We start from the raw sequence: 16017 nt of genomic DNA, 5'->3' as shown, positions 1-16017 counted from the left end.
TGAGCCAAGATCATGCCACTGCACTCCAGCCTGGGCAACAGAGCGAGACTCTGTTTCAAAAAAAAAAAAAAAAGATTTGAATAATCAGGAAGGGAGAGGGCATTCCTGGAAAAGAGAATGTAAACAAAGGCACAGGACACAGGGGGAAGGGTTGCTAAGGTTGCTAAGACCAGTCCAAATGGAGAAGAGAGCTGTGTTAGGCAGTAACAGTTAGTATAGTTGGGTGTGCAGAGTAAGTCAAATTATGAAAAGCCCTGAAAGAGACAAAGAATCAGAGATTAATTCTAATTTACTTCAGAAACTGAGAAGCTCTGGAAGAAAAAATATTTCATTAGAAGTAACAAACTGGCTACTTTCAGAAGACACACACCTGAAATCCCAGCGTTTCGGGAGGCCAGGGCAAGAGGATGGCTTGAAGCTAGTTCGAGACTAGCCTAGAAAACATTGCAAGACCCCATCTCTATAAAAAAAATAAAATAATTGCCCGGTGTGGTGGCTCACGCCTGTAATCCCGGCACTTTGGGAGGCCGAGGCAGGCGGATCACAAGGTCAGGAGATCGAGACCATCCTGGCTAACACGGTGAAACCCCCTCTCTACTAAAAATACAAAAAATTAGCCGGGCATGTGGCGGGCGCCTGTAGTCCCAGCTACTTGGGAGGCTGAGAGAGGAGAATGGCATGAACCTGGGAGGCGGAGCTTACAGTGAGCCAACACGGCACCACTGCACTCCAGCCTGGGTGACAGAGTGAGACTCCGTCTCCAAAAAAATAAATAAATAAATACATAAATAAAATAATTAGCTGGGCATGGTGGCATGCACCTTTAATCCTGGCTACTCAGGAGGCTGAGATGGGAGGATCACTTGAGCCCAGGAGTTTCAGGTTAGAGCAGGCTACACAATGGTACCAACTGCACTCTGGCATGGGTGACCCTGTCTCCAAAAAACTGGAATAACCATTCTTAGCTACCACAAGCCATTTACCAGGCCAGAAAATTAGTAAATGCCACCAGTAGAAGCCATACAAGAGAGGCTTCAACTCCAATCAAAACCATGAGAGTAAAAACAGGAGCTCTAGCATTCCATACAACCTAGTCACAACATGGCTCAATATATAATTATCAGAAGCTGAAAGGGCCAACCTTACTTAGAAAAAGGAGTAAAGACTGGCTGTTTTCAAGAACACTGAGAAAACACAACAGACTCCTTATAATCTATAATTGTTCATTTGTGACTTTTGATCTTGGGATGTTTCTGTTCTCAGATATGCACTCTGAAGTATTCTTTCCACCATGATCTCTTAAACATGGAATTGGCACTGAAAAATACCAGTATAATAGGCTTAAGCTGGTGCATTTCCCTGGTTTGTATTACGTCACTTGCCAACAAGCCCAAGACAAGGCAGTAGCTCCCATAAGCACTGTTAGCACATGGACACATTTTATTATTTCAACAGCATGAATGTGGCCAAAACTTGTGATTTCCCAGCAGACAGACTTGACTCACTTTCTGAATTAACAGTGTTCACGTCCAGAAGTAGCAATTACTCTTTTGTTCTGGCTAAAAACTATCCACTCCAACTCTAGGACTTTGTTCTAAAAAGTAACTTAAAAACTGAGTGTAGGCCAGGCACGGTGGCTCAAGCCTGTAATCTCAGCACTCAGCCAAGGAGGGATGATCACTTGAGGCCAGGGGGTTGAGACCAGCCTGGGCAACATAGTGAGACCTTGTCTCTTCAAAATACTTAAAAATTAGCCAGGCACGGTGGCACATGCCTGTTAGTCCCAGCTACTTGGGAGGCTAAGGTGGGAAGATCACTTGAGCCTGAGAGGTGGAGGCTGCAGTGAGCCCTGATCTCACCACACTGCACTCTAGCCTGGGCAACAAAGCAAGACCCTGTCACAAAGAAAAAAAAAAAGAACAACATCCACTAAAAAGGATAAATAAGCTGAATCTACATATAACCAAGAGGTTGCTTCAGAGCGTTACTTAGGTAAACAATCCCAAATCCTCAGCCCATATTTTCCAATCACTGTGTTAACAAAATATCATCATTTTGTACTATTTTAAAAATTATTTTTGTATTTATTTCTTGTATTTTTTTGTATTTTATTTTATTTTGTATTATTTTTGTATGAAAATTTCAATGTGACTTATATATCATAAAACTTCTCCCAGGCCGGGCGCGGTGGCTCACGCTTGTAATCCCAGCACTTTGGGAGGCCGAGGCGGGCGGATCACAAGGTCAGGAGATCGAGACCACGGTGAAACCCCGTCTCTACTAAAAATACAAAAAATTAGCCGGGTGTGGTGGTGGGCGCCTGTAGTCCCAGCTACTCGGAGAGGCTGAGGCAGGAGAATGGCGTGAACCCGGGAGGCGGAGCTTGCAGTGAGCCGAGATTGCGCCACTGCACTCCAGCCTGGGCCACAGAGCGAGACTCCATCTCAAAAAAAAAAAAAAAAAAAGAAAAGAAAAAAAAAATTTCTCCCATAATAAGGGGAAAAGAAATTCTCCACAGTGCAGAGATCTGGAAATGTATGTCACTTAAAGTGTGTGACTATACTTCAGAAACTAAAACTAACAACAATAATGATACTAACAATTAAAGCATTTTCACAATTATCTCACTTAACCCAAGTCATCTACTGTGATTTTAAAACTTTCTTCTGTGACACAGTGTGAAACCTTCACCCAGAAATCTGGAGCCTGGCTCTTAGACAGTAATTTTAAGTCTCTATGCCTAAATTTATTCATCTGTGTAATACTGTCCTTCAAGATATTATAAAGCTTAAATAAGATATAAATCAACGTTTTTCTAAACATTAAAGGTTCCTTCTAGTAGGAGATAGAAAAAACAAAAAGAGAGAAAAGAGTTAAAAAATAAAATAGGCCGGGCGCGGTGGCTCACGCCTGTAATCCTAGCACTTTGGGAGGCTGAGGCAGGCGGATCACAAGGTCAAGAGTTCAGGACCAGCCTGGCCAACATGGTGAAACCCCATCTCTACTAAAAAAATACAGAAAAAATTAGCCAGGCATGGTGGCGTGCACCTGTAATCCCAGCTATTCAGGAGGCTGAGGCAGGAGAATTGCTTGAACCCGGGAGGCAGAGGTTGCAGTGAGGCGAGATCGCGCTGCTGCACCCCAGCCTGGGCAACAGAGCAAGATTCCACCTCAAAATAAAGTAAAATAAAATGAAACATTAAAGGACAAATATATGCCCAGAGCTCATTTATATTCTCATGAATCCCAAGAAATTAGTATTATCATCCCTATTTTAACAGATGAGAAACCTGAAAGATCAGAGAAACCTTTTCCAAGGTCACACGGTAGAAATTAACTGGCAAAAACTAGGACTAGAGCCCAAAACAGAAGAAATCCAAAGCATAGTCTTTCTACGATATCAATTTTGTACATTAAGTAATATGCACTCTTCACTTGTAACCCTCTGTGCAGTAAGTTTTATGTTATTTTCCGCACTAGGATAAATGAAAATTGGTCCTAACTAGCTTCGTATAACCCACAACACTCAGTGACAATTCTGAATTTCATAAGTACCAGATAGATGTTACCAATGTTGAAATGTGAATGTTCTCCTTTATTCCTAGCCCAGCCCAGCAAGTAAAGACTATTTAGTCCTTAAAGCTTTGTGAAAACAAAAGTCTAATTCCGTCTGAACCAACCACCATCAACCAAGTGTGCTGGTTTTTAACCACCTCTTTAAAACCTAAAACTATGCTCATATGTGACCTGCTTCTTCAGTAGAGTTGGTCTCTATCCTAGGAGAGGAATAAAATCCTGGTTCTCCTACCTCCCTGACTATTCCTTCTTAATTTCCTCCGGCGTGAACCGCGAGGCGGAGCTCGCAGTGAGCCGAGATCGTGCCACTGCACTCCAACCTGGGCAGCAGAGTGAGACTCCATCTCAAAAAAAAAAAAAAAAACCCCTCGTGTCACCTCCTTTGTCAAATCTCCCAGGTAAACCCAAATAGGGTTTCAGCCTTCCTCTGGCTTCCATAGTATCTCTGTTCTAGCACTTATCACAGTATGATAACTACTTGTTTGCAAGTGTTCCCTTACTAGATGGAATAACCAAGGGCAGGAACCAGATCTCATTCAGAATTCTGGCATCTAACATTGTGTCACCTCCAAGAGAGATTTTAATGACTGTCAGAGAATTGGGGAAATGGAAGGATATATCCTGGTTCTCTTGGCTGCTGCCCACTCTGAACTGTTAGAATCCAGCATTATTATCTAATGCCTCCTGTTTACTGGCCAGCTATCTGAAAGAACCTTTGGGACATTTAGGAAATAAGGGAGAGCATTTATTTCCATGCTGAATCATCTAATCCTGCCAAGACCATGCTCACTGCCACCACACAGAAAAAAAAATGGTTGCCAAGCACAGTTCTGGAAAACCCATACTTGACTACCATTCCTAATGCAGCTGCACTACCCACAGCTCTGCTTCCCTCACACTCCAAATACGTTACTGCCCTTCTCCCCTTGGCCCTAGGGGCAGTTTAGGCAGCTGAAAATTGTAGCTCTCCTTCTGCATATAAAAATCCTGCTTCAGTCTGTAGAATGAGGTGACTACAAATTAATAGCAGCAGAGAGAGATCCAAGTAATGTGGTGACCAGCCAATAAGGGTCTAGAACACCCCACCATCATCAATATCTATTTTCCCATCTCTTTCCAAAACCAATACTTTGCATGATCCTCACAAACTCCTTCCCCTGGTCACTCTATAGATTCCAGCTCACTCCTCTGCTTAGACAAACTGTTCTCCTATTAAGGTAGTACGGGGATTTCTAAGTCTGGAAAATGCAGGAATTCCATAAGCAAAGTAACAAAGGCCCAGATGCTAAGCCTCTCACACTTCCCAGTGAGAATGGTGCAGTGGGGGGAAGAGAGATTGTTCTGCACCGATCATAAGAGCAGACTGCACGACCACCTTATACAACTCGAGGTAATTTACTTTGGGCAACCATTTTTAACTCATTCGTCCCCTCAAGAAAGAGACCTGTGTCTGGGAAGGATTAAGTTCTTACACACCTGATCAAGGTCCTTCAGAGGAAAGCCAAACTGAGTGAGACAGCTAACAAAAAAAACCGAACAAAAGAGGTCTCTCCTGGAACAAGCCCTACTGCCTCCTCCTTTCCCAGCCTCATTTGCTAGGAGTCCAACTTCCTTTCCGCTGGAGGTCACCAGTACTACCATCCAGTGAGGTACTGAGATTTCTTCACCTATTTTGGGCCTTAATTCTGCCGGTTTGAAGCTGTCACAGCCCGGGACGGTCCTAATGTATCTTCTCTCTCTGAAGAGAGCAGTGTTACTCAAAAGCCTGCAAAAGAAACTTAATGCAACCATTCACTGAGCAGCATTTTTTCAATGAAGTTCAGCAGCACAATCTAACTTCTTTGTGCTCCGAAATGAACCACATTTCTTAAAAAGAAAGACCACAGGGGGTTGACAGAAAACTTGCTGCAGGCAGGAAAAGCTGGGCAGTTTACAGGAGTTGATGCAGAGGGAACAAGCAGAAACCCTAGTAGGTCCTTTTTCGCATTTCATCTCTATTTTTTTTCCTGCTGCATTCCCAAGCAGAGTTCCAATGCCACAAGAAAAAAAAAGGGGGCGGGGGGAGAGGGGGAGCGTTTTACAGCTTCTTCATTAGTTTCCCTTCACTGGGTAGGTGCTGTAAACAAGTACGCTGGACTCAGTCATAGGGGCTGAAGTTTCCTCTCCTTCAGATAAAAAGAAACTAAGGGCCTAGTCACAAGGGCCCGAGCTAAATAAAATGGGGAAAAGTGCTGCCTGTGTCGTTTCTGGGAAAATCTCCCCGTCTGTGGAAAGCACAACTGCCACCCAAAGCAAAATCCCAGAACCGGATGTTAAAGATCAAGGCAAGGGCCTCCCAAGGCCACGCATCCCTGGCTTCCACTCAGGGGCACCTACAGCAGTTAGGGAAATGCAGTCCACAGGCCCTCTGTCTGTCAAAACTTTCTCCCCATACACCCAAGGCGCAGATTAGGCATTAACTTGCAGAAGCGTCTCGCAAGAGAGCCTTCAGGGCTGAAATCCGAGCTCCAAGGCAAATCTTTATGTGGGAGGAAAAAAACAAATAGACCCCTACCTCCAGCAGGCCCAGACCCCCGGGGAGACGGCGGGGGCGGGGGAAGGCCTCGCCACCAAAAACTGCACACTCACCCACACCGCTGCCCACCCCACCCCAAAGACACCAAGGTGCTTTCCAACCTCGGCTTCCACGCGACTCATCCGAGACAAAAGGGGGCGAGGGAGGGACTCTTCGCGGGCACACAGAGGTCCGAGCCCCTCTGGGAGGAAGCTCGCACCCAGAGCAGAGCGGGTGGTTTCTCCCGCGCCCAACTCCTCCTCCTCCTCCTCCCCAGCAACTCCCCACGGCGGCCGGTCTCCACGCCAGCGCCTCGTCTCGCCTCCTTCCAGCTGGGGCCGGATAATAGGGCAAATCATGTAACTGGCGCTCTTAGCGCGCCGACTGCCCCGGGAGCGGGTTCCGAAGGCTTATCTCAACTCTGTAAATAAACTGGCCCCGAGAGGCAGCAGCTCAGGGCCAAGCCCCGCGCAGTGGGTGCGACCCCGCCCGGCCGCCCCACCTGCAGCGGCCGAGCCGACCGGCTCAGAAGGCCACGCTGCGCCGGCCCGCGGGCCTCAGCGCCGGCCAGTCCCCGGCCCTACCTTTGTAGCGCTCCAGCACATCCTCGTACGCCTGCACGAACTCCTTCTCCTGGCTGCGGTTGGCCGGCTGCTGACCCGGCACGTAGCCGGCCATGGCCGCCCGCACCGCGTTCTCCCCGAGCCCCGGGGGCTGCCGGTTCCAGGCCCGCGCGCTGAAGCGGCGGCGGCCCCAGCCTCGGCCCTTTGTGCGTCTCAGAGACGGCGACTGCGCCCTCGCTCGCCGCCGTCCGCCCGCCTCGCCCGGCCCGGCAGTCGCGCTCCGCTCCTCAGTCCGCTCGCAGCCGGCCCGCTCGCGCTCCGCCGGTCCCGGCTCCCGTTTCCGCCTCCTCACCCTTCGGCTCCGCTCCTCCCTCAGCCCGCCCCGGCGCGCCCGCGGCGGCGGGCGGCGGCAGCGGCTCCTCCTGTCAGGAGCGCCAGGCCCGGCCCGTTCCCCGCCCCCTCTCCCCGCCGCCTCCGGGGCCCGGCGAGTCCTCGACCCCAGGCTGCGGCCGGCTGGGCCCGGGCTGCCCACACGGGTCCCCCAGGGGCTGCCGAACCCCGCCCGGCCCGGACTGGGGCCCGAGCCGAGGGGCGCAAGAGGCCGGCCCACGCGGGAGTCCCGCTGGGTAGGAGGCCCCGCGCGTCAGGATGAAAGGCTGGGCCGGCCGAACGACAGGGAGACTCGGGCGGGCTCCACAGGGCGGGCGGGAGCCCCAGTCAGCGCTGACCTACGCCGCCGGGAGCGGGACAAAGGAGGGAGCCCCCTGGCTGGAGAGAAACCCAGCGGGGCCTGTGCGGCTGCTGGAGAAGGACCTGGAGAAACTGAAGGGAAAGCAGAGGGCAAAAGACCACGATGCCTCAGATCCCAGGGCTAGACGCGGTCAGAACAAGGACAAGGGCAAGATCCAGACAGGGCTGCAGTGTGGGGCCGGAGGACACTGAGCCCACAAAGAAGCCCGGGAACAAAGGGTTTCCCAGAAACAAGAAGCTGAACGAGAAGTGACGGGGCAGATCCAGCACCATGAAGTAAACCAGGCCAAGGAGCCAGAGCCTGAGAAATGACAAGCCAGGGGAGGCACGAAAAAGGGATTCTGACTGCACTATGGGGTGAATAAGAGGAGAGACAGGGAGACATAAATCTGTGGGGGATACACCCTCCAGGATTATTAAACTGTGACAGCCATCTGAACAGAGAGACAGAGATCAAAAGGGAGAAATGTGGGAACCTGAGACGGAACCAGGACCGTTAGGGAACAAAGAAAGGACTCTGGAGCATAGCTGGTCAGGGAAGAAAAGGGGAAGCCAATTATTCTTTGTCATCAGGGGAAAGGAAAGAGTAAAGAAAGGAAACTGGAAATGGGTAGGGATGTATTGGGGGCCATTTTGAGGACAGAGCTCCCAACATCATTTGATCCAACATTCGGTTGTGTATCATAGAATCCCAATATTCATGGAGTGCGCTGGAGCCATGAGCAGTGAATGAAGAACTCTGGTCAATGTAGGTGACACGTTGTGCCCGCCATCCCCCATTCAGCAGTTATCCTCCCCTGTTGACTTGATTTTTCAGGAGGTCTGGAGAGGTGGTTGTGAGTAAGAAGTTACACTGGCTGATCTCACAATAAGGGCACATTAGCAAGTAAAAAAAGAATTCATGCAACACTGAGCAACCAAAATTGGGACTTGGGCTTCCATTCCAGTTCCCATTCTCAAGAGTTTGAAGGAGAAACTTCTTAACCCCAGGCTAGGGAAGGTGTTTTTGTACCTTGTGAGTAGTGCCAGGTATTTTGGTCAATGCTCAGCACATTCGTAACAAGAAAAAAAAATGACGCTTTTCGCTAATAGGTGCACGCTGGTTGTTTCCACACCACACCCTGATCAGAAATCAGGTGAGCAAGTCATTAATCATATCTTTTCCCATCAAGTGTTGCTGGCCTGCCCAAGTTGTGGGCATGAAGATCATGCAGGGAAGGGCCTGAAAGAGGACAGGGAGGATCCTTAGACAAATGCTAATTTCCTTCCAGTTTAATCCTTCGTGCTAAAACAAACAAACAAAAAAAACTAGTTCTCAGTTTGGTGTCAGCTGCTAATGAGCTCAGTTTACAAAAAGAAGGGGAATAAGTTTGAAGTATATGTATTTTTCAGTAAAAGGCTTTTAGTGGAAAATGCAGGATGAGTTGCTAATTGATGGCACAAGCACATTTTTCGTAAACAGCAGAGAATATAGAAATGCTAACTCTGGGGATCTTGACTGTGTCAGTGCTGAGTCATCTGCATTTCCCATATTATTTTATACCAGCAGGGCTAAGAAGGCCCAGACAGAAATCACGCATACAAACACCTCCACACAGACATCTCGCCCCCACACAGACATCTGCCTCCTTATGTCCATTACACTACATAGAAAAGTCCCTCCATTCCCTCCTGGGGCTGCTATACGCGCCACTTTGTGAGCAGGTTCCTCAAGATGTGTGACTGATGCTTACCAAAGGTGAAGAAAGAACAGGGGCAAAAAGGGGAAGAGTCCGCTTTGAGAATCAGAGAAGACCTGGGTGGGTTTCGGGGAGAAGGCAAGGGGTTGAGATTCCTTTTAAGAAATACATTAATCAAAGAAGAAACTTCTGCTTTGGGTTGTGGCTAGAGGGCTTCTCTTAAGACTCAAATTGCTTTCTTGACAAAATTTGCATTTAAATGCTCCCAGGAGATTTTGAAATAATGCATTCTTTTAATGAATGGAAAGTGGGGAAGTCCACATGTTTGGCTGATGTTCCTGTTTTATACAGAGAAAATTTTACAAGGCTAGAGGAACAAAGCGGCTGCCAGGGGGGATGGGAAGAAGGAAGTCTATGAAGGGGAGGTTTTTCGCTTCTTTCAAGCAACAGTCTAAATTTATAGCCAGACCACACAGTCGCAAAAGCTCTGAGCCTTTCTCCTTTTGGTCTTTGATTTTCTTTTGCTCCTGATGGGTGAGACTGCTGCTGCATTTCTAAGAAGGCTGCAATGGAGGAAGCAGAAGGATGTACTCGGAAGGGCATCTAGTGGAGGAGAAGAGTAATACAAGGAAATTAAAGCCCTTTATCCTTGGTGTCCTCCCAATTAAAGCCTAATCAAATGCCCCTATCCCTAAAGCCCTGCCAGTTTCTATTTCTTTCAGCGCCTCTAATGTGTTATCTCGCCTCAGGGCCATCCAACCGACTTTCCTCCCAGATTATAACCCTTCATCACTCTCCTTTGGCCTGGCTCACTCCTACCCATGCTTCTGCTGAAACTCCCCAGGGGAAAGCCTTCCTTGACCCCCCCTCCTCCAATTAATAGGTCCTCCTCTACCCTTTGGTAATACTCATCACACTTGAAGTTATGGTACAGTGTCTTTCATCCTTACTAAATCGTAAGCGCCCTGAGGGCTGGGACTGTTTGTCGTCTAATTCACCACAGGATCCTTAGCACCTAGCAAATGATCTGGCACATATAGGGCACTCATTAACTGTTTCTCCTTCCTTGCTCTTTCTTTCTTTGTTTCTTTTTTTTTTTTTTTTTTTGAGACGGAGTCTCGCTGTCGCCCAGGCTGGAGTGCAGTGGTGCGATCTTGGCTCACTGCAGGCTCCGCCCCCGGGGGTTCACGTCATTCTCCTGCCTCAGCCTCCCGAGTAGCTGGGACTACAGGCGCCCGCCACCTCGCCCGGCTAATTTTTTGTATTTTTAGTAGAGACGGGGTTTCACCGTGTTAGCCAGGATGGTCTCGAGATCTCCTGACCTCGTGAACCACCCACCTTGGCCTCCCGAAGTGCTGGGATTACAGGAGTGAGCCACCGCACCCAGCCAACTATTTCTTTAATGCTATGCATAGTGGCTGATGACACCTGTAATCCCAACACTTTGGGAGGCTGAGGCCAGAGGATTGCTTGAGCCCAGGAGTTCACGACCAGCCTGGGCAACATGGCAAAATTCAGTCTCTAAAAATATACATATACACACACACACATTTGTATATTGGTTTAACTTTTTTTTTTTTTTTGAGACAGAGTCTCGCTCTGTCACCCAGGCTGGAGTGCAATGGCGTGATCTCGGCTCACTGCAACCTCCACCTCCTGGGTTCAAGTGATTCTCCTGCCTCAGCCTCTCAAGTAGCTGGGATTACAGGCGCCCGCCACCACGCCCAGCTAATTTTTGTATTTTTAGTAGAGATGGGGTTTCACCTTGTTGGCCAGGCCAGTCTTGAAGTCCTGACCTCAGGTAATCCACCCACCTCGGCTTCCCAAAGTCCTGGGATTACAGGCGTGAGCCACCACACCTGGCCAACTATTTCTTTAATGCTATGCATGGTGGCTCACACCTGTAATTCCAACACTTTGGGAGGCCGAGGCAGGAGGATCGCTTGAGCCCAGGAGTTCAAGACCAGCCTGGGTAACATGGCAAAATTCAGTCTCTAAAAATATACATACACACACACACACACACACACACACGTTTGTATATTTGTTTACTTTTATTTATTTATTTATTTGCGACGGAGTCTCACTCTGTCACCCAGACTAGAGTGCAATGGCGCAATCTGGGCTCACTGCAACCTCCACCTCCCGAGTTCAAGCTATTCTCCTGCCTCAGCCTCTCTAGTAGCTGAGATTACAGGTGCCCGCCACCACCCCCCGGCTAATTTTTGTATTTTTAGTAGAGATGGGGTTTCGCCTTGTTGGCCAGGCTAGTCTCAAACTCCTGACCTCAGGTAATCCGCCCACCTCAGCCTCCCAAAGTTCTGGGATTACAGGCATGAGCCACCGCACCCAGCCTAAATTTTTGATTAAATGCATGAATGAGTGAACCAGAGGATCCTAAAATACTTGGCTGTCTGTCACTACTGACTAGCTGGAAGGCTAGAGTATTTAAGGAGAGAGTATGTTTGTCTCACAGCATCCCTTATCTAAGCCTGGAATTCCAAGTCTTCCATATTTAGACATATATCTTCCTTTTCAGGCTGATCTCCTATGACACCCTTGTGTGTACCTCCTTTCCCTATAATCAGACTCCGAGGCTTTGCCTAGAATGTCCCATCCCCCAACTCCACCTACTGAAATCTACCTTGAAAGTTTACCCCAGGCCGGGCGCGGTGGCTCACGCTTGTAATCCCAGCACTTTGGGAGGCCGAGGCGGGCGGATCACGAGGTCAGGAGATCGAGACCACGGTGAAACCCCGTCTCTACTAAAAATACAAAAAATTAGCATGGTGGCGGGCGCCTGTAGTCCCAGCTACTCGGAGAGGCTGAGGCAGGAGAATGGCGTGAACCCGGGAGGCGGAGCTTGCAGTGAGCCGAGATTGCGCCACTGCACTCCAGCCTGGGCGACAGAGCGAGACTCCATCTCAAAAAAAAAAAAAAAAAAAAAAGAAAGTTCACCCCAAATGACATGAAATTTTTTTTCTATTTATTTATTTAGAGGCAGCGTCTTACTCTATTACCCAGGCTGGAGTGCGGTGGCACAATCTCAGCTCACTGACACCTCTGCCTCTTAGGCTCAAGCAATCTTCCTGCTTCAGCGTGCCCACCAACTAACACACCAGCAGCTAGGACTACAGGCAGGTGCCACCACGCCCAGATAATTTTTGTACTGTTTGTAGAGACAGGATTTCACCATGCTGTCCAGGCTGATCTCAAACTCTTGGGCTCAAGTAGTCGGCCTGCCTCAGGCTCCCAAAGTGCTGGGATTACAGGTGTGAACTTCCGTGCCCGGCTTTTTAAAAAAAATTTTTATAGAGACAGGGTCTCACTATGTTGGTCTTGAACTCCAGCTACATGTACTGTGGATGTCTGTATCACTGCCTCCTTAACCTCCTACTTCATAGGTTCTTGAGGGCAAAGACATCTATTTCATCTTTCTTCATCATTGGGCCTAACACAATACTTTGCACATAGTAGATGTTCAATAAATATTTGCTGAAGGAATGGATGCCTCACTGAACTCTTATGGGGGTTGGGGGAGGGAGCCAGATCTGATTCAAGACAATTGAGAATCCAACTCAGTGTCCACTCAGTGGTCAAGGGCTGAGGGTACTTCATGTGTAGGGAGGAAAGAGGGAAGTACAAAATTATTTCTCTTTCTGCTAGTGCTCCTTCCTCAACCTCTAGAAAGTTTATTCCCAGCTCTTCTTCACCTTTGGTTCATGCTGCATTATTTTATGTGTTAACTGATGCTTTATAAAGAAATTCTTAGGCCAGGCGCGGTGGCTCATGCCTGTAATCCCAGCACTTTGGGAGGCCGGGGTGGGCAGATCACCTGAGGTCAGGAGTTCGAGGCCAGCCTGACCAATATGGTGAAACCGCGTCTCTACTAAAAATACAAAAAATTAGCCGGGCGTGATGGTGGGCACCTGTAATCCCAGCTACTTGGGAGGCTGAGGCAGGAGAATCGCTTGAACCCAGGAGGCAGAGGTTGCAGTGAGCCTAGATCGTGCCATTGCATTCCAGCCTGGGCAACAAGAGTGAAACTCCGTCTCAAAAAAAAGAAAAAAAAGAAATTATTTGCTAGTAGTGAGTGTGTGTGTGCACACATGCACATATTCTCTCCATTCCTCCTTGCAAGGGTAGCTGTCTGCTGTGCCTTTTATATTCCCCAATAGTAGCTGATGCCAGGCACTGAAGGGGCAGCCCCAGGCATTATCCTTTGACCAGCTCTTGGAAGAAAATTACCTAGTTCTAGACTCAGAAGTGAAGCTCCATCAGCCTCTTGGGCACCAGCCATAGCTCCCTTTCTGCCCAGCTCCTAGAAACCCTTTCTAAGCTTTGCCTCAAGTTCCCAAATCCGCTCTGGGGTAAGAAGCCTTTGCCTGCTCTCATGCTGCCCTCTTCTGTTCAGAAAGTGCAACATCTCAATTTAAGAGGCCTGGAGGGTGCCAGCCACCCAGGAAGACAAGATCCCTGCCACCAGCAGCCCATCACCATAGCAACCCTCAAAATGGTTACTCAGCCATCTGGGTTACCATAGCAACTGGCCAAGTCACTCCACCTCAGCCTTTCCTTAGGCCCCTCCCATGGCTTGTCAGAGCCAATTCCAAATAATCTCCAGTGCTTCTTGGGAGAAATGAGCAGAGGCTGGACCCCTGACAGGCAGCTATCCCAAAGGGGCGTGGAAGGCCTCACCGCATCGGCTTCCCAAGGCACAGTAGAGATAATGGGTGTTAAGGCACTCTGTGAACCTTGAAGTGCTATACAGATGTTAGCTGTTATTAAACTACTGTTCTTGTAATGGGGGAGGCAGTGGGTTGCCCTAGGCAGAGCCAGCACCATTCCAAGCTTGGCCCCTTACTGGCTGGGAGACCTTGAGCAAGTTACCAAACTCTCTGAGTTTCTGCTTCCTCTGCTGTAGCACATCTGCCTCCTAAAGTTGTTTTGAGGATTAGGTCAAATACAGCATGTAAGATGCTGAGCGCCAAGGCTGGTATTCGGAACCTAACAATAGTAGTTATAAAAGGTATTGGCCCCTCTGCTGTCTCCCAGCTTGCCAGTAAAACTGTTTTTATCTTCACTCTTGAAGGAATCAGGCTAATGTGAGCCCTGCTGAACCATACCCAATCTCCCTTCCTGCTCTGAGGCAGGGCAGGGTCTTAGCCTGTGTGGGTCCTCTGAGGCAGTCTATACTCTTTGGGGAATTGGGAGGTTCCCCAAACTGTGAGGTGTGGCTTTTTTTTAATCTATGAAACTTCTCTTAACTTGAAGCCACAGCTCCCCATCCAACACCACCTCAAGGTAGAAACCTCTAAAGGGGCACTAACAGGCAGCCTGGAAAAAGCACAAATCACTGAGGCCGGGAGAGGCCCTGGAGAGTGGTGGCCAATGCTCTCAGTTGAGATCAGAGTCACGTGAAGCAGTTCACCGGCATCAGGGCAGTCCTGGGGCACAGGCCCCTATAACAAAAACGGAACTCATTCCCTCAATGAGTTGTTTTTTTTTTTTTTTTTTTTGAGACAGGGTTTCACTTTGTCACCCAGGCTAGAGTGCAGTGGCATGAACATGGCTCACCGTTGCCTCAACCTCCCGGGCTCAAGTGATCCTCTAGCCTCAGTCCCCCAAATAGCTTGTACTACAGGTGTACACCACCACACCCAGCTAATTTTTGTATTTTTTGTAGAGATGGGGTTTCGCCATGTAACCCAGGCCGATGTTGAACCCCTGAGCTCAAGTGATCCACCCACCTTGGCCTCCTAAAGTTCTGGGGTTAGAGGCATGAGCCACTGTGCCATCCTCCCGCCATGATGTTAAGGACCTGAATCCTATTGCAACTTGACTTCAGTCTGTCAAGATTGAATCCTTGAAACTCATTTTTTGGATATTTAGTTTAATTATACTGGCAGAACAGAACCAGCTTTGCTGTAGCCTAGCTCTGTGTGTTCTGGGAGTAGAGCCTGAACCTCAAGCTGGAAGGACCAGAGGATCAGCCAAGCAACACTAGGAGGGACACACTGCCCCTGGAGCCTGAACATCTGGGTGTTAGAATCCCTCATGAAGAGGCCGGGCAGGGTGGCTCACACCTGTAATCCCAGCACTGTGGGAGGCTGAGGCGGGTGGATCACCTGAGGTCAGGAGTTCAAGACCAGCCTGGCCAACATGGTGAAACCCCGTCTCTACTATAAATACAAAAATTAGCCGGGCGTGGTGGCGGGCACTTGTAATCCCAGCTACTCAGGAGGCCAAGGCAGGAGAATTACTTAAACCCGGGAGGCAGAGGTTGCAGTGAGCTGAGATCATACCACTGCACTCCAGCCTGGGTGACAGAGCAAGACTATCTCAAAAAAAAAAAAATCAGAAAGTTCCAGTAATCACATACTTTTACTTTCCTCAGTTTTTGTTTTTGAGACAGAGTTTTGCTCCGTTGCCCAGGCTGCAGTGCAGTGGCACAATTGTAGCTCACTGCTCTGTTGCCCAGGCTGGAGTGCCGTGGCGCAGTCTCGATTCACTGCAACCTCTGCCTCCCGGTTCAAGTGATTCTCCTGCCTCAGCCTTCCGAGTAGCTGGGATTACAGGCGTGAGCCACCGCACCCAGCTACCGGAACTTTCTTATACATAACTGGGGAGGGAGAAGTGGGGTTGCAATATATGGGTTTTTTCATCCACAGTTCCTGGCTCATAACTTCTATAGCCCTTGTCATAGTTTTCTGCTGTAATGTTGAGGCACCGTAGACCTCAAAAGCAAATCAAGTCTTAGAAAACAATCTTTCTGACCTTCTGCCCTCCTTTCACCTGTTCCTTTTTCCTACCAAAGCAGGACTCAATCTTTCCTGCAATTTTTTTTTTTTTTTTTTTTTTGAGACAGGGTCTCACTGTGTCACCCAGGCTGGAT

General features: G+C 48.7%; 1 protein-coding gene across 12 annotated transcripts in view; it reads right to left on the bottom strand.

Annotated features, from left to right (window-relative positions):
• The window catches only part of MACF1 (microtubule actin crosslinking factor 1), a 406463-nt gene that overhangs the window by 376310 nt on the left and 14136 nt on the right, over positions 1-16017 (bottom strand). Inside the window, exon 1 of one of the 12 annotated variants that reach the window (XM_030823507.1) lies at positions 6715-6997. The exons of the other annotated variants lie outside the window; for them this stretch is intronic. Coding sequence (XP_030679367.1) covers positions 6715-6808 — 94 coding nt within the window. The 5' untranslated portion in view covers positions 6809-6997. Of the gene's footprint in view, positions 1-6714; positions 6998-16017 lie in introns of those variants that run through there. 12 annotated transcript variants of the gene reach the window in all.

Source organism: Nomascus leucogenys, chromosome 12 (assembly GCF_006542625.1).
Source record: "Nomascus leucogenys isolate Asia chromosome 12, Asia_NLE_v1, whole genome shotgun sequence".
Taxonomy (NCBI): domain Eukaryota; kingdom Metazoa; phylum Chordata; class Mammalia; order Primates; family Hylobatidae; genus Nomascus; species Nomascus leucogenys.
This window is presented reverse-complemented; position numbering and strand designations above follow the sequence as displayed.